Source organism: Miniopterus schreibersii (assembly GCF_964146895.1).
Source record: "Miniopterus schreibersii genome assembly, chromosome: 1".
NCBI classification, from domain to species: Eukaryota; Metazoa; Chordata; class Mammalia; order Chiroptera; family Miniopteridae; genus Miniopterus; species Miniopterus schreibersii.
In genome coordinates this window covers 102,937,616-102,956,143 of record NC_138101.1, presented here as the reverse complement: position 1 = coordinate 102,956,143, position 18,528 = coordinate 102,937,616, and the positions used below count along the sequence as shown (strand labels likewise).

At 42.0% G+C, this 18,528-nt stretch overlaps 1 protein-coding gene and 1 pseudogene across 3 annotated transcripts in view; one reads left to right on the top strand and one right to left on the bottom strand.

Moving 5' to 3' along the window:
- THSD4 (thrombospondin type 1 domain containing 4) overlaps positions 1 to 18,528 on the bottom strand; it is a 563,564-nt gene that overhangs the window by 33,064 nt on the left and 511,972 nt on the right. For both annotated transcript variants that reach the window (XM_081158486.1, XM_081158487.1), the window contains 2 exons: positions 3,903 to 4,078; positions 1,447 to 1,543 (listed from right to left, as the gene is read on the bottom strand). In XM_081158486.1, the coding sequence (XP_081014612.1) occupies positions 1,447 to 1,543; positions 3,903 to 4,078 (273 nt within the window). The remainder of the gene's footprint in view (positions 1 to 1,446; positions 1,544 to 3,902; positions 4,079 to 18,528) is intronic.
- LOC308567187 (cytochrome c oxidase subunit 5A, mitochondrial pseudogene) lies at positions 756 to 1,200 on the top strand (annotated as a pseudogene). The gene has a single exon. The product of its transcript is annotated as a cytochrome c oxidase subunit 5A, mitochondrial pseudogene (transcript).

Below are 18,528 nucleotides of genomic sequence, written 5' to 3'. Positions count from 1 at the left end.
TGAATTCAGTATTTTTTTCTGATAGGTGAAAGTAGTGTTAACAGAAGCAAAAGGGGACCAAGAGAAAAGGCACTGGCAGACCGAGCTTGAAATATGTCACCTTACATGGCAAAAGGGACTTTGCAAATGTGATTGACATTTTGAGATGGAGAGATTATCCTGGATTGTCTGAGTGACCCAAATAACGGTCCTTGTAAGAAAGAGGCAGGAGGGTGAGCGTTGGAGGAAGAGATGTGATGACAGAAGCAGAGGGTCAGAGTCAGAGAGAGATGTGAAGAGCTACGCAGCTGGCCTTGAAGATGGAGGAAGGGCCATGAACCAAGGAAAGCAAGTGGCCTCTGGAAAAAAGGCAAGGAAGCAGATTTCCTTCTATAGTCTCTGAAGGAAGCATGGCCAACGACACCCATGTTGGCCTTCTGAGTATTAGAACAGTAAAGGAGTAAATCTGTGTTGTTTTGAGCCAATGAGCCTGAGGCAATTTGTTAGGGCAGCAATAGGAAACCAGTATAGGGCATTTTAAGTTGAGGACCTGGAGAGAAAGACCCAAGATGGTCACTTCTTTTTGGACTCAGTGAAGGCTCAGACAAATGGTGAAGCTTCCTATGACAGCTGGGCCATTGACTCTGAAGTATGAGTCCCTGGGTTTTCTCTGTGCAGATTTAGAGACAGAGGGGAGCTGCCCAAGAAGAAGAGAGAAGGGGCTTTAAAAAGAAATGTACCACTCTTCAGCCACAGCCTATGGTGCCATCGGTGTCATGCTGGGTGCCACTCTCTCCGTAGCAGCAGCCACTGGCCTGGGCCCACCCTCGAGGCCTCCTGCACCCGCCCTGGCCCAGGCCTTGCTGTGGCTGTCCAGTCAGTTTGCCGCTACTTTCAAGGGTCATATGAGACAGATGAGGAATTTGATGCTGGCTGGGTGACATACTTCAACAAGCCAGATATTGATGCGTGGGAATTGTGTAAAGGGATGAACACGCTTGTCGGCTCTGATCTTGTTCCAGAACCCAAAATCATTGATGCTGCTTTGCGGGCATGCAGACAGTTAAATGGCTTTGCTAGTGCTGTTTGAATCCTAGAGGTTGTTAAGGACAAAACAAGTCCTCATAAAGAAAGCTACCCTTGTGTCATCCAGGAACTTAGACTAACTTAAATGAGCTGGGAATCTCCACTCCAGAGGAACTGAGCCTTCACAAAGTATAAACCCTAGGGATAGGCGTCCTAAGGATTTACTGATAATGCTACTTGAGTGTAAACAATCACATGGAAATACTGATGATAACATATTACCTTATTTGAACAAGTTTTCCTTTATTGAGTACCAAACCATGTAATGGTAACTTGAAATTTAATAAAAAAGAAATGAATGTGAACTGCAATTAAAACAATAATAATAAATAATTAAAAGGAAATGACCTGAGTGCCTGGCAGCAAAACAAGGGATTTTACCTGGTCTCCTGTGAGGTGGCACCTGTGGGCTGATGGCATTGGTCCCCATGATAACGTACTCATAGTGGACTCCTGGGTTAGGCTGCTGGTGTATCATCTGACAACACAAAAGTCAGTGTCACTGCAGTGGCACACGCATCCCTGTCCCCCTGGCTTTGGGTTCAGTAGGATAAGTGGCACTATCTGTAAATGAGTGGGGTTGATTCACATCTCATAATATTAGTGGACCTGTGACAGATTAAATGAAAGCTATTTCCAGATGGCTTTTTGCTATTTGCTTTAGAAGAACAAAAAACTTAAAAGAAAACTGGGCTGAAAGTCAACATTTTATAAATTCTGAATAGGGAAATGGGAACAGTGGTAGTGGAATCTTTCTGTGGGCTCCCAACCATCCTATACCATGGCTTAGATTTTGTTTAGTGCTCCCAAAACGTCCAAATAGATACATGTTGACACTACAGGGAACCCATCTGAACACTAGGTGGCGAGAGAGAGTCGCGCACAGCAGAGCCCCCTGGGGATCCTGCCGGTTCTCTCCGTTTTCTGCCCGTCGGTCGGGCTGGCTCAGGAAAGGCCTGCCCCAGTGCTCTTCCTCTTTGACTCGGGTCACACCCCTTCTCATCCATAGTAAAGCTCCAGAACCACAAAGAGCTGGGGTCAGGAAAACAGATATAAGGGAAGTAACTCTCCCCGGGTCCTATTCTCTCAGGAACTGATGACAAAAGCAGAACAGCCAGCAGGAAGCTGCGCAGGGCGATGGAATTCAGCAGCGAGACTTGTCTGGGGCGAAAGCACAAAACAGATCAGCATGGCCCCGCAGAATAAACCCCTCTTATTGGCTCTGGAGCACAAAGGCCCCTGGCTTTCCTGGTGGGCAGCAGGGCGATGGGCTCTGTGCAGCAGCAGAATGAGAATTTCCAGAGTAAATATGAGCCAGGCAAGGAGCCACTGCCACATTTTGATATTTCTGTCTCTACTGCTTTATAGAGGGGCTCTCCTGTTGATCAGCTGTGTGACCTTGAACAAGTCCATTAATCTCAGTTCTTTATTTCTTCATCTGGAGAAGAGGGAAGTTAGAATCACAGCTGATTTAAGTCCTTTTAGCTACAAGCATCTCTGAGTTTGGTTCCCGAGTATGTCTATTATGTCCATTTATCCCATCAACTCTTATCTCTTCCCTGCTTGTGAAATGGAGCCTCCATTCTATAAATCACCCAGTGGAAGGCAGACATGAGAACCACTGGACTTTGTACACACAGAAACCATGGTGGTGCATACAGAGCCCCGAGGGACACACTGTTTTGACCTCAGGTTCCCACTGTCTACCTCTCATCCCCTCACTTCTCCTTTCACACAATTCGACAATGGCTCTGAGGCCGGAAACCCTCTCTCCCGCTTCAGTGCCTCTGGAACTGCGTGAGCATTCTGCCAGTACAAACCTTGTCCCATTTATAAAATTATTGTTGGCTACCACATCCTCGACCACCCACAGTGGGCCTTTCACAATCTGGCTTTTTATCCCTGATGCCATTCTAAACCTACCCAGAGTCCAACAACCCACTGGACAGTGTAAAAAAATATCCAAAATTAACTATAACAAGGCTTTCTTTATTGTTTCTAGTCCATGAACCACTAGGCCCAAGAGGAACAAACATGTAACTGTATAGTTGGAGAAGTAATATTTATAAAACTCTAACACAGCACACGTCGTGTGCTGGCTTTGGAGGTGGTAAGAGAATGCATATCTATGAGTGAGCTCATTCTCTATCATAAAACCTGATTTCAAGCTTTTATTTCTTGTTACCTTTTACTTCCTGATGTTTTTAAGAAGACTGGATTCTAGTGGTTTCTTTCTAAAATAAGGACCATTTTTAACTCTGTGTAGCTTAATAATTTAGTTTCTTGTTAAGTAAGTCAAAGTTCTGTCTCTTGTGAAGCAGGGAACGCCTAGTAAACCTCTGCATTGCTACTCTGGGCTTTATTGGGTCATCTGGAGTACTCTGGAGTTCTCCTGTCTTCATTTGCTTTAATAGAATTTGAAGAGGGCTGGGAACTGTGAGCGGTCTTGTCTTGCTTTAGGCATTTGTTTTCTTTTGCCATAAAAAGAAAACATGCCAAATTAGCATTAGGAGGAAAGTGCCTGGAGGAGATCCAGTGCTCATGAAATAAAGGATATGTTTTGCCTCTGATTTGGTTCAACAAGTAAAATTGGTTTTACTGGGTCAATAAACTCTGAGGGTTCTAAGCATCTGGTAGAGTTTAAGGTTTCTGTGAGCTCGGCACATTCAGGGTGATGGTGAGGATGAAGGCTGAGATTTAAGGGCACCTCTAAAGACTCCACTCAGATGGTCTTACTGAGCATGGACAACGGTTTGTTGCTTATTTGTTCCAAGTGTGGTCCTTAGAAGCAATAAGATACAAAATTCAGAGAGTAGCCCATTAACATCCAAACTCACATAGACATCCAAGATCTCATTAGTGGGCCCTTCGGCCAGAAAGGACTCTCCGGCAGTGCTCGAAATCTCATTCGGACGCTTGTAGGTGAACATCGTTCCTCCGCCCTCGTATTTTCCAGGCCGGTCAATTGCCCAGTTACCGTTGATGATAGAGCGGCCAGAGCGACTTCGCAAGGCTGTAAAGGAAAATGAGTTTCTTAGGTAAGCACAAGAAACTGAACTGATTTCCCACCCCCAGGTACTGACTTATTGATTCATCAAGTTTTTCATTAGGATCCACTATGTGCCAGGCACTGATCTAGGCCCGGGCAGGATGAGGTCTCTAGATCACACCCCTTTGGGCTTCATCGCGTCTTCAACCCACTTCCATCACTTCCACCATAGATATGAATGGTGATAGTGGTTAGGTGAGGGGAAATTATTATATCCCATTATCTAGGTGAGAGGTTGCACATTGGCAACTCAGCAGCTGGTTTTGGCCTGCAGATGGGCTTAATTTGGCTTTCATATTGTTTTTTAAAAAATATAATTGAACTTAAATTTAAGAATTGGGGAGATTTCACATAAAAAATTTAGAGTAGTAGCTTATCTTGTAAAATAGGAAGACATGTTAACATTGGCTCCATTCTGTTGAGGCAGCTATCAGTTGGAGCTATGGAAGACTGCTCTTTTTTGATGGAGCCTGCATGCTCTCATTTGCCCTAATCCCCACCACTCCCTAATACTCCTCAACACTGAGGCTAAGTCTCAGTTTATTTCCCATTTATTAATGAATATGAATTATTTATTCCCTTTGTGATCATGCTTGCATTGCAATTTTTCTTTTAGAATGAATTTTTCATATAATTTTTCTATATATAATGTCTCCTAAAAGTGGCCAAGCTAAAGATAGGCCAAACTGTTTCACAAGATTTTCTCCTACCAGGTCAGCTTCATTCATTTCTATTACCTCCCTGAGTTCTGTGGGCCTTTGAGGCTGTGAGCTATGTTAGATACTTCCACATACACTGTCAAAATCAATCTTCATAGCCCTGCCAGGCGTGGCTCAGCAGTTGAGCATAGACCTAGGATCCAGAAGATCATGGTTTGATTCCCAGTCAGGGCACATGCCTGGGTTTCAGGCTCGATCCCCAGTCGAGGACGTGCAGGAGGCAGCCGATCAATGACGACTCTCTCATCATTGATGTTTCTATCGCTCTCTCTCCCTCTCCTTCCTCTCTCTGAAATCAATAAAGATATATTTAAAAAAAATTAATCCTCACAACATTGCTAAGCAGATGCGTAACCTGATCTTTCAGAGATCTGGTTCAGGGACCAGAGGGACCTTGTCCAAGTTCATAGAGATGATAAGTGACGGAACTGTGACTTCGAGTCCACACTCATGAGGGAGGTAAGAAAGGACGGGGGTAAGAAACAGGAGTTGGGGTTAATGAGAGAAGAAAGGACAGCACTTGAGAGCAGACTTTCTTCCCTTAGACATGTGGCACCTTGAAGCCCTACAAGCCAATGGCAGATTACAGGGGATCCTGTTTAAGTGCCACGTAAACAGTGAGTCCTGGGCTGGTCACTGGTTCTTTGAACTTTCACTTTACAGAGTTCCTAAATTTAATTTTTTACAACATATTGTGGAAAAATTTATACATAAACACAAGCATTGAGGACACTATAATAAACCTCCAGGTACCCATTGCCCAGCTTCAACAATGATGAACTCATGGCTTATCTTATGTCACTTTGCAATCCCCAGACCCCATTTTCCCTTACTTTTTTCAGTAGGTGTCCCTAAAAGATAAGGACTCTTTGTTTCTTAACCCCATTTTCAGCAGTGATTCTGTAACGAAGGCTGCTCCAAGGGGTGGAAGAGCCTCCAATTCCGAGGTGGTCTCCCCTACATATTCTGCCCCTGGCTGGCTGGTTGCCATGGCTACTGAGAGACCACAGCTGTGGAACCCTGAATCTGAATTATAAAATTAATTCAGCTTAAGGGTCAAGAGTAGACACAGAGGAAGAATGGGTTTGGGCTGTTTCTATTAAAAACTATACTTGAGAGTGGGCCATGCAGTGTTTCCATTTCCTCATTTCCCATTCATTCCTCAACTATCTCCTGCTTGACTGCTGCTCCCATTATTCCATTGAAGCAGTTCATATTAATGTCGCCAAGACAGCAATGTTGATAAATCCAATGGGCACTTTTCAGGCCCCCTCTTACTAGACATTCCAGCAGCATTTGGCACTACTGATGACTCCATCCTATTTGAAACAATCTTTCACTGGTTTCCGGGACCACTCAGCTTGCTTTCCAAATTCTCTCAGGCTTCTCTGCTTTTTCTTTCTATCTCATCTTTTTCTACTCGGCTATCAAATGTTAGCATTCTTTAGGGATTCAGAGTAGACATGATTTAGGTGCTGCACTCCTTCCATGGCCATTGCACCTAAGTCCATGGCTTTAATTATTGTATTCAGTGACTTCCATCCAGACTTTCCTCTGCTCCCAAACTTTTGTATTTAGTTGCCTACTTGACAGCTTCACTCTGGTGTGTTGTCTAAGACTGAACTCATTCCTGAATCTTCCAGTATTTCTTGTTTCAGTAAATGGTACCAGCATCTCATTAGAAATCCAGGAATCATCCTGGACACTTCCTCCCTTCCTTATCACCTCTATCCAATTCATCATCAAATTTTATTTGACCTCCTCATATTTCTTAAACCCATCTGCTTCTCTTCATGTCCACTGCCATAGTCAAGGGCCCAGCTACTCTCAGAGCTTATCTGCACTAACTCAAAAACCTTCAAGGTCTTCCTATTTTAGCCAGAGTCATTTTTTCAGAAAGCAGATTTGATCAACAACTATAGTTCAAAACCCTTTAATGGCTTTCTGTTTCTCTGGGAAAACTCCCCCAAACATTAATGGGGCCAGAGCCCTAAGTGATGTGGTCCAGCCTCATCTTGTTTAACTACACTCTCTGTGCTCTGCTCTCTGGCCTTCTTTTAGCCCATCTGACATATTATGTTCCCTCCAAAATTCTGTGTCTTCTTCCAGATATGCTTCCCTAGCCCCCAGTCCTATTTATTCTTATTTTTCCTTTCTTTTTTTAAAAAATTGAATTTACTGGGGTGGCACCGGTTAATAAAATTATATAGGTTTCAGGGGTACAGTTCTACAATACAGCATCTGTACATTGTATTGTGTGTTCACAACCCCAAGCCAAGTCTCCTTCCATCACCATTTACCCCCCTTTTACTCTCTCCTACCTCCCCTCATCCCTCTTTCCTTCTGGTGATCACAGTACAGTTGTCTGTGTCTATGAGGTTCTTTTTTGTTTTTGTTTTTTGCTTAATCCCTTCACATTTTCCACCCAGCCCTCCAATCCCCCTCCCCTCTGACAGCTGTCAGTCTGTTCTCTGTATCTGTGAGTCTGTTTCTATTTTTTTTGTTTATTTTGTTCATTAGATTCCAATATAAGTGAAATCATATGCTACTTGTCGTTCTCCTGTTTGTTCTTTAGCTGTCGCTCCTGGGTGCAGTCTTCTTCCACCCCCGGTACAGGCCTGTCTCCTCTCTCACTTGCTCTAAGAGATGCAAGAGCTTTTCCCTCGAGGCACTTAACTCGCTGTGGATACACACCCATTCAGAGCGTGACTCGATGAATGTCTGTCTCCCAGTACACTGTAAGCTCCAAAAGGGCAAAGACAGTGGTATCCTTACCGTTAGAGCTCTAGCGCCCAGCACATAGTAGGAACTTACCACATGGTAGTGCTTACTACCTAGTAGGAACTTCCCATTTGCTGAATGCAAAAGTAGAAAAAGGCAAGAGATCAAAAGAAAGATAGGCAAGGAATGATAAACACGCAATTCACAGAACACCAAGTACTAATATTCCATAAGCAAATGCAGAGATGCTCTACCTTACATATAATTTAAGAAATGCAAATCAAAACCACAAAGGGATATTCTTGATCCACCAGACTGGCAAATGTTTTAAAAGATTTAATGCTGCTAGAACTGACAAGTGTATGAATAAGCAAGTGCCCATATATCGCTGGTGGGAATGTAAACTGATTAAGCCATACTGGAGGGCAGCGGTTATATTGGTAAAACTTTATGTGCCTATACACTAGTCCCAGGAATTGTACTTCTAGGTAACTACTTGAGTAATATCCTTCTCTAAATATGCAAAAGTATTTGTAACAAGATATTTTCTGAAGATTTTTTTAAATGGAGAAAAACTAAAAATAACCTAAATATCCATCAGTAGAGGATTGCTTAAGTAAATTGTTATAGTGGATGTCCACGCAATGGGTCCTAAAAACAATGAGATAAGTCTGTGGGTGGGTATGGCAAGAACTCCATGATAATTTTTGAAGGAAACTAAAATGCAAAACAGTGTGTTTGGTATGATCTCATTTGTGTATACTTTTACATAAAAGGATATACATAAAACATGCAGGCACATCCCCAAAAAACTTTTTAGAGAAAGGTAGTCATAAAACTGTTAACCTTTGTGGACAGAAACTGAGGTTTAGGCTGGGATGTGAGATGAGAAGGGAGCCACTATTTCCCATTTTATATCTTTTTACTACCATTTAAATTTTGCTTTACCATATGCTTATATTACTTTTTTTTTTTTAAAGCTTAAGATTTTGTAATTAATATAAGGAGCACAGTACAAGCAGACATACTCCTGAGGGATATATGCATTTTCCCCTTTTTACAGCTTCTCCTTAAAATCCCATTCAGAGCATCGAAAGCTCAGAACTGAGGTAAGTTCTGGCCAATATTTTATTGCTCTTAATGGCAATATCGTTGAAGAGGTTATTATCTGGAAACCAAAAGGTCCAGTAAAGAACTATTTGAAATACTGCATAGCAGAGAACTGCAAAGGCCTCCCAGGAAATAAAACATGGGACCCTGAATCTCTTTATCATCTACTACTGTTACCCACACACCCCTCTAAAGGGTTAGATGAGTCTGTATCCATGTAACAGCAAAGCATAGCAAAAGCCATATCAGATTTTTAGCAAACATGGTCCTGATTCCATATGCCCACGGGTTAGCTTCTGAAACAGCTCCAAAAGAACCGCAACCTGGCCAGACATATGGGAAACAGCTGTACCTACAGTCTGTGTGCCTGAAAGCAGTCCCCGGGCTATAAATGGTGTCCAAGACTACCCTAAGAAAAGGTGCAGGTGACTCGAGACTCTTGCTAGTGGGGGTGTTCACTGAGGGTCAGGCTTTGGCAAAGCCTGTTTGAAAGTCAACCTCACAGCTGTGTCAATGTGAGGAAATCACTCTTGTTTGACATTTGGGTTTTTTTTGTCACTGCCTGGCATATATATTTGGCTTAAGCTATCTGCACCAGCAATGCCCTTCTCCAATATTCCTAGAGGAGTCACATATGTATATATCCAAGCCCTGCTTCTCAGACACTTTATCCCATAATCTTAACGCCTGTTGTTGACAACTCAACCACTAGCTTCCACAGTGAAATAAAGAAGGTGGTTTCCTTAGAGCAAACAGGTCACTGTGATCTAGACATCTGTTTCTTCCTTTGGAAGTACTAGCATAATTCCAACCTTCTTGTCTTTCAGCAGTTCTTAGAAGTTATTTGGGAAGTAGACAGCACAACAGATTCAAATGTGAAGGGGTCCGACGTCACTGGGCACCGCCACAATGCCAGCTGGAGGTCAGCAGCCTGCCATTTTCTGTCTAGTCTATGAGTTTCCACAAAAGCCCACACATGGGCACAAACCCAAGTGAGTCTCAGAATATGCTAGTTAATCTGGAAATGGAGCAGAACTGTTCACTTCATACTACCTCCTTGGGAGGGTCTGTCAATTATATCTTTATCTAAGCATTCCTTCTATTATAAATGTAGGCAACAAACCATAACAGTACTAGTAGTACTGTGACTTTGTCACCAGTAGAAATCACATATGTGTTCATAAGATGTTGCAAATTTTTTGAAAAATTGTTTAAAAATTCATCACTATATATAATAATTCCTATGATTATTAGGCCCCCCAAGAGATCTCCTATTTTATTGTTAAAGAAGCACAAGTTACTATATTGCAAATTTGTTTTTGAAAAAATATGCTGATAATTATATTTCAATATAATTGATTTTCTTTGTACTCGTCTGTATCTTATTTTATGGATTTAAAAACAATATTCAGAGAAGGTATCTACTAACTTCCAAGGGGGTCCACAGCACAAATAAGTGAAGAACATCAGGTTTAATAATTGATGGTTTCAAAACACAAATGAATAGATAACATAGTCAGTAATACTGTAATAACTGTGTATGGTGACAATCATAACTTCGTGTGGTGATCACTTTGTAATGTATATAAATATCAAACCACTATGTTGTACACCTGAAACTAATATAATATTACAGTCAATTATGCTTCAATAAAAACCTCCCAAAATGAACTCATAATATGAATGCCAATCCTATAAGGCAAGCAGGACACATATTACCTTTCTTACACAGATGAAGAAATAGGCTCAGAGAGATTAAATTGCATGCTCAAGTTCACAGGCTATTTTGTAGAGTTCAGCACTTGAACTTCGATGTTCTGATTCCATATTCTTCCAGTGTGGTCTTTGGACCAGCAGCAGCAGCATCCCTGGAAACTGGTTAGATACGAAGGTTCAGGCTGGCTGAATCAGAAATGCTGGCGTGGGGTCTAGCATCAGGCCCCCAGTGGCTGTGGTGCATTTAAAGTTGGAGAACCACTACAGTATACCTTTCCCCATTTCTTACTTTTGAGCCCTGATCAAAAGAGAAGCTTCTCAATCAAGGGAGGAAAGGTTTCATCTCTCATCTTTTGGCTCTGCCTGGACAACAAGGCAGACACGGAGAGAAGGGAGGCCAAAGGGCCAGTCTGGGGGTTGTGGCCTTCGTTCCACCCTCCTACTGAGGCCCTCACGACATGCCTGCCCTCCCTGGCTGAGAGCATTTAGGATTCCCAGAGCCAACTTTTTCGAGTTATCAGCAATCAATCTGAGAGGACTGATTGGTATATGCCTATAATGGTGTGACTTTATACACAAGGAATAAGACATTAGGGTTTGGATTGCCACTAATCCTTGGTAGGGGGTGGGGGAAGGAGGTATAAAAGAGAATCCAATTCAACTCAACACAAATCTACTTCGACACTAAGCCTACACACTGCATTGTTAAATCCTGGGATGCACCATTTCCCCATTTTCACAGACACTGGATGTGACTTACAACAGAAAAGCAGTAGCTGCCAGGCAGATGATTAAGTTCTGATATAGTTGTCATTTCCTGAACATGTGAAATTGGTCTGATTAGGTCATTTCAGTTGAGTTAATTGCACTGGCAGCCTGATTTGTAGCTGTACTAAAATTTTTAAAAATTAGGATATAACATATATAGTAAAGTATTAAATTGTAAGTTTATAGCTTGATTTTTATATTTGTATTATACCTGTGTTACTACTACCTGAATAAAGCCACTCCAGCTCCCCAGAAGGCTTTTTCCTGCCCCCTCAAAGTTATTACGTCTATCCGGATAAGCCTCAAGGGTTAACACTACTCTGCTGTCTAGCACCATAGTTTTGCTTGTTATTGGATTTCATATAAATGGAATAATACCATATATACTCTTTTGTGTTGGGCATCTTTTACTTAACATTATGTCCATGAGATATGTTTATATTGTTATATTTATCAGTTCATTCTTTTTCATAGCAATTTAGTATTATACCATATGACTATGCCACCATTTATTTACTTTTTCTATTATTGGTTGACTTTTGGGTTCTTTCCAGTTTTTGACTGCTCTAAACATTCTTGTATGTTTTTGGTGGACATAAGTCCTCATTTATGCTGGGGATATGCCCAGAGGTAGAATTGCTAGGTTATAGATATATGCATGTTTAGTTGTTGTAGGTACACCAAACATTTTTCCAAAGTTGTTCCCTGGAGTTGTTATTGGGAGCCAGGGACCTCACTATGGAAAAAGAGACATATAATTATGGAATGGGGGAAGGCAAGATAGAACCCTGTGGTGATGGATTTGGATTTCAAGTAGTGTGAATTCATGATCTTGAAATTATGTATAATGTGCACATTTATATGTATGCTTATATATGTATATGTATGTGAGTGTGCATATTTTATGTATGTATATGCATATGTATATATACATGCACATAATTCTTAGCTTTGTTCTGCCAAGAGAGCTAAGAAGCAAAAATGCTCCACTAGCAATAAGCACCTTAATCTTGGTCTCTAATACCATTTCCCATCAAAGGGCACCATTTCCTGGAAATGGGGCAACATAAGTACAAGATATGCATGAAAGTGTTCACAAGCCCTGGCCAGGTGGCTCAGTTGATGGAGCATCGACCCACACACCAAAAGGTTGCAGGTTTGATTCTCAGTCAGGGCACATACCTAGGTTGTGGGTTTGATCCCTGGTCGGGGCACGCAAGGGAGGCAACTGATCCATGTTTCTCTCTTTTTCTCTTTCTCTCTCTCCCTCCCCCTTCCTTTCTCTCTAAAATCAATGAACACATCCTTAGGTGAGGATAAAAAAAAAGTGTTCACAAAAACTAATGGGGACATGTCACAAGGGCATATGAGTCACATGAAGGGGCTCCTACTGGCCACATCTGGAATACTTTGAGCACCCAAATAAGTATGATAATAAATTATAATTTTTTTAAAAAAGGAAATTTGAGTCCATATCAATAATTAGATTATTATAATAAATATAATAAATACATGGGGGAAAAGGGAGAGCTCTTTTTTATGAGGGATTTCGAGGGCTGGCTGGTAACTATGGAGGGAGTGCTGGAGTTGGAAAATCATTTCGCACTTGTCATGGTAAAGATTGGATCAGTGAAGAATCATCAACAGATGCTAAACCTTGGGGGATATTTTGATGTGGAGCAAGATAGTCCCTTGGTCTTATAGGTGCCTCAAACTTTTTATTAGTTGCAAGGGAGAAAAAGAAAGAATAATTATCCAGTGGAGAAATTGGGCAACACTTTACCAGGTGCTCAAAATTAACATCGCCAGTGAGAAAAGGTGAACATTGTGTGCACCCAGACGTGGTGTCTTGGGAAGGACATGCCACCACTATGAGTGCTCCGGCTGAAAGGGCATCATTGCATCAGACATCGAGGAGCGTTCTAGCTTTTGAAAGTGGGGGAACTGTATTCTTCAGAAGTGTCAATATCATGAAAGATAAAGAAAGCCCCCAAAACATATTAAATGAGGAATGTCAATTAAATGCGGTTCCTGACCCTGAACCAGACTGGATCCTGAACCCGAGGGAGAAAAGGACATTATTTGACCAATTGACAAAACTGGAATATGGATGGTAAATTAAATACTTTTAAGTATTGTATTAATGTAAATGTGTGAAGTTCTTTGCTGTACTGTGGTTCCTAAGAGGTATTTACAGGTAAAGGGCCATGATATATGTAACATTCTCAAATGGTTCAGAGGAAAACATCTAGGTGACTCTTGACAAAGAGAATACAGGGGTTCTTTGTACTATTTTTATGTTCGTGATATTTTATGAATTTCAAATTATAGATGCTCCTCAACTTACAATGGGGTTATGACCTGATAAACTGTAAGTTGAACTTACTGTAGTAGAAAATGCAGCTAATCCACCTAACCTACAGAACACCATACCTAGACTTGCTTAAATGGCTCAGAACACTTACATTAGCTGACAGGCAAAATCATCTAACACATATTCTATTTTATAATAAAGTGGTGATTATCTCATGTAATTTATTGAATACAGTACTGAAAGTGAAAACAGAGTGGTCGTATGGGTCCTCACCATTAATGCACACAGCTGAAAGCACTCTGGGCCTGGAGAACATTTGCAGCATTGAATTAAAACAAAAACGGTGGTAACAGAGTGCGCTTTAGGGTATTGGTTGCTTACCCCGGGCAGTCGCCTGGCTGACTGGGAGCTGCGGCTCCCGCCACTGCCCAGCATCACCAGACAGTATCTGACCTTATAACTCTAGCTCGGGAAAGGATCAAAACTCAAAATTTGAAGTACAGCTTCTACATATCACTTTCCCACCATCGAAAAGTAAAAAAATCATCAAGTCAAACCATCCTAAGTTGGGGACTGTCTACATTTCCAAGTAAAAAGTTGACTCCTTTTCCCTCAAATCCTCATACCTGGGTTCCACCTCCCAGAGATGGAGTTTAATTGATTGGGGTTTAATGGGCTGGGGTACAGCCTGGGCATTGAGTGAATTAGAAGCTCCCCAGGTGATACTAGTTACAGCCAGAGCTGGATCAGATAATAAAATTTCCAAAGCTAGCAGAAGCTTCCACCTCCGACTCAGGTGTCCTGAATCACTACCCTGTTGCTCCACATGTATTTTTCAAAAGTTTTGATATAACTCTTAGGAGACAACTTACTAGAAATACATAATTTGATGAAGGGAAGACTGTGTATAATAAAACAAGAAATTCAGACAGAGCCCCAGTATTCCTTCAGATTCTCTGAACTTCTACTGCTAGGGATAAACACACTAAAGGGAGGCTGTGGGCACAGATTGCACAAAACATGCCATCACTGTTTGCTCCATAAAACTGCCAAAGGCCAAAAGTGGTTCAGAATAAGTTTTAGGATCTGAATATGAAGAAGGCTTAGAGTCCAGCTTCAATGGTGATAGAATGAAGTAGCATGTGTACAGGCATCTATTATGGCTGGTTTCCATGATCAAATTTATCTCCCTGTTCCATAGCATAGGTTTATACACCTGCCTTCCTTGCTAGAAGGTGAGTGCGTCGTTAAAGGCAGATACTGTGACATAAGCATGTTTGCCCACTACCTGGCTCTTGCTTGGCGCTCAATAAATGCTCTTTGAATAGAAGTCAGTTATGAGCTGTATTGTTCTGACCTATCTTATTTTAATCTTGGAGTTCAGATAAGAGAGTCTTGGAAACTCTGCTTAAAGTCCTGCTTATCTGGATATTCCTGTTTAAGAATTCCAATCACAAAACTGTCCTCCATTCCTCCTGACCCAAGTGGTAAACACACGCAGTGATGCATAAAAATTCTGTTAAAAAAAGCAAGCATTTCTTTTTAGGTAGATCCAGGCCCAGTTTGATAAAGTGTACAAATTATGATTTCTGCTAAACAAATACATGCATGTGGCACAGTAATTTTTCAGTTCAGACTCGCTTTGGCATTTCGGGTTTGGAAAAAATCAAACCTGTGTGATTTTCTAAAATATGATGTAACATATTTGGATTGAAAATCAGAGTATCAGAGAAAGGTTGCTTTCTCTTTGGCGTTCTCTGATCCCAGGTTGTGAGGGGTTTGAATAAAGAGAAATGCCAAGTCTTTGTTCTTATTTCATTGCTAAATTGTAGCTAAGTACAGCTAATTCTCATTCTTTAAGATATTAACATTTGATTCATTTCGACTCCAAATTTCTTTTGAATACTAACTATAAAGAAAGCTTGTGTTTTTAGGCCTCAAATAATGCTGTATGTAATAGATTCCATCTATGGTTTAAGCAAGAGAATAAACGGGCAAACAAGGTAAGGTGGCTCACAACTTTGGGAGCTCGGACACATGCTAATACCATGGGAACAGAGAGGCGGTAAAATTCCCACGGGATGGACACAGACACTAGCACGGTGAAGGCCTGGGGACGGGAGTGGGTGCAGGGGGAGGATAAAAGGGGACATCTGTAATATGTTGAACAATAAAAAAAAAAAAATTCTCATGGGAGGTAGAGGATCTCAGAGAGGAGGTGGCATCTGAGTGGGAATTTGCAGGGTAAGAAGCAGTTCACCAGGCAGAGGACGGGGAAGGGCACCTGGGGACAGAGAAGTGCATGGACAAAGGCAGAGGCGGAAGGAGGCCTGAGCTTGGAGGGTGGGGGACAGCCTGGTGTGCTGGAGAAGGGACGTCATGGGGTTCTGGGGCTGGAGTAGAGCAGGGGGGTGTGGAGTAAGAGCCCCCGTTGAGGAGGTTGCAAGGGGAGACTGCGGGCAGACTGTGAGGGCCGGATTGTGGGTGGTGGGGAGCATGAAAGGTTTTTGATCAGGGTAGAGATTTGGTTTTTGGAGATAATCCTGGCTGCTGAATAGGAAGAAGTCCAAAAGTTCATTCACACCACAATCCCTGAGTACCTAGTGCCTCTTCCCGCTCATGGAGAGCACTGTTGTGCCACCGCAGCCGTCTTGAGACCGTGCTCTCCTCTCTAGGGTGGACTCTACTCCCCACAAGCGGGGAAGGACCACGTCTGCCTCGAGAAGGAATTCTAGGACTCTAATTACTCCAGTGGAGCACATTACAGCTCAGTTCACCCAGAGGTAAACTCAGTGTCTTTCTCACTCTAAATCAACCTGCTTCTTAACCCCTCCTTTAAAAACGATTATTCTCCCTTTACTCAGATTCAAGTTCAAAGAGATCAACTTTGGCTCTTTCTTGTCTTTCTTCCCCCCAGCCAACGACTCATCAGGAATACCTTCTTTGAACTGCTGCGGCGTGGGCCTCCCTCACGTTCCTCTCCTGCATCCAGGCTCCCTTTGCCTTGCACGTGGACCACGGCAGAGCAGCACGGGTCTCCCTGCATGCTACTCTAGACTGATCTTCTGAAATGCACCTTTCCTCATGTCTCTCCTCTGCCCCCACATTTCTAAGCCTAAAAGGTGAAGTCCATCCTCCCCTGCTCGCAGTCAAGGCCTTGTTGATTTGACCCTCCCTTCAACCACCTCACACAGCCCCTTGTCTGCATTCAATCAAGTATGGAGAATGTCAGTAATTTGTGTGTCTGCTTTAAAAAAAAATTCTACTGTGGTTTCTCATAGAACAGGAGCCCTATCTTCCATAGTACCTCACAAAAAGACCTCAGTAGATGTTGCCAGATACTGATGAAGTCCCCCTCTCTCCTGAGGGTCCTATCTAAGTGCTGCTTTCTCCTGCTTCTAACCTTTTAACCCTAATCTTAGCAACTATGCCCTGTTCTTTGAGGCTCAATCAATTGCTGCCTTGATGGTTTTACTATTCTAAATGCTGATTCTAAGCTCCCCCCAATTTTTGTTTTAACCTTAGGAGCAGAAAGTTGAATTAATCAGAGTCTTCAGTCATGATACTTATGGCCCACCTCTCCTGTCTTATTTTATTTTTCCCTTCACACTGGATTCCTACTGCCATCGCCCCCTGCCCATCCCAGCAAGCACCTACACTAAAGTAATATGTGTATATGCATAATTCACACAGATGGTACTATTTTTCCAACAACCCTCTGCTTTTAAGATCCACCTTTGTTGCTGTAATGTCTGTTTAGATAATTGTTTTCTAACTGCTGCCTAGTATTCCATGGCCTACACCAACCTCAGTTTACTGATCCAACTCCCTATCCTCTGGGGGCTGATTTTTAAATTTCTTGTTCTGGTCCGTAGTGTCAGCAAAGGCTGGTATTTAGAAGATAAACAATGGGTATTTGTTGACAAAACACCAAAGCCAAGAAGGCCCATTTTAAAAAATAGTGACCCTACCAATAGCAAGAGAAGTATCTGACCAGGGTTCACATGTGTAGAAAAAACACAGCAACATGTTTGCAAGGATGCCTCCTCCTCCTGGCACAGGCAGGGAAAACTGGAACTAAAACACAGTGTCAGACGTGGGATTAGAATTAAACTTTCCTGCTTCCTGGTCCTCTGATCAGCGCTGCTCCAAAAGTTCTCACTAAGGAATATTGTGGTGACTTCATGGAGTTGTATATCAGGACTCTACATTAGAGGATTCCATGTGGAAGGATGGAACACACCAGAAAAGAAGCATCCTGAAGAGACAGCAAAGGAGGAACCCCACACACACTCTATGAAGCAGAAAAGTGCTCTATGAACCAAAAGAGGAATGTAACATATAGTACTGTGCAATGGTGCGTGTGTGACCACAGATATTATACTGGGGTGAACAGGGCTCCTCCAAATTCATGTCTGCCCAGAACCTGTGAATGTCACCTTATTTAGAAACAGGATCTTTTCAGATATAATGAAGTTAAGATGAGATCATACTGGATTAGGGTGACCCTAAATCCAATATGTTTGGTGTCCTTATAAAAAAAAGGATATAACAGAAGAAAATTGCAATGAAACAAGATAGGAGTTGCTCTAGCTGATTTGGCTCAGTGGTTAGAGCTTTGGCCCCTGGACTGAAGGGTCAAGGTTTGCAGGTTCCATTCCTGGCCCTGGTTGGGGTGTGTGCAGGAGGCAACCAATCGATGTGTTTCTCTCACATCGATGTTTCTCTGTCTTTCCTCCTTCCTTCCACTTTCTCTAAAATAAATAAATAAATAAGTAAACAAATAAATAAATGGAAAAAATACCCTCTGGTGAGGATTGACAAAAACAACATGGAACAATTAAAATATAGTACTTCAAAAAACAAAAAGGTCCTTAAAATCAGTGAAGTAATGGCAATCTCCAATTAATAAACCAAAAATAAGCTAAAAAAAAAAAAAAAGGCAATTTGGACACTCAGACACAGAAAGACACTGGGAGAATGCCATGTGATGAGGCAGAGGTTAGAGTAATCCAGCCACAAGCCAAAAGTGCCAATTGCCAGCAGGCACTAGAAGCTAGGAGAGA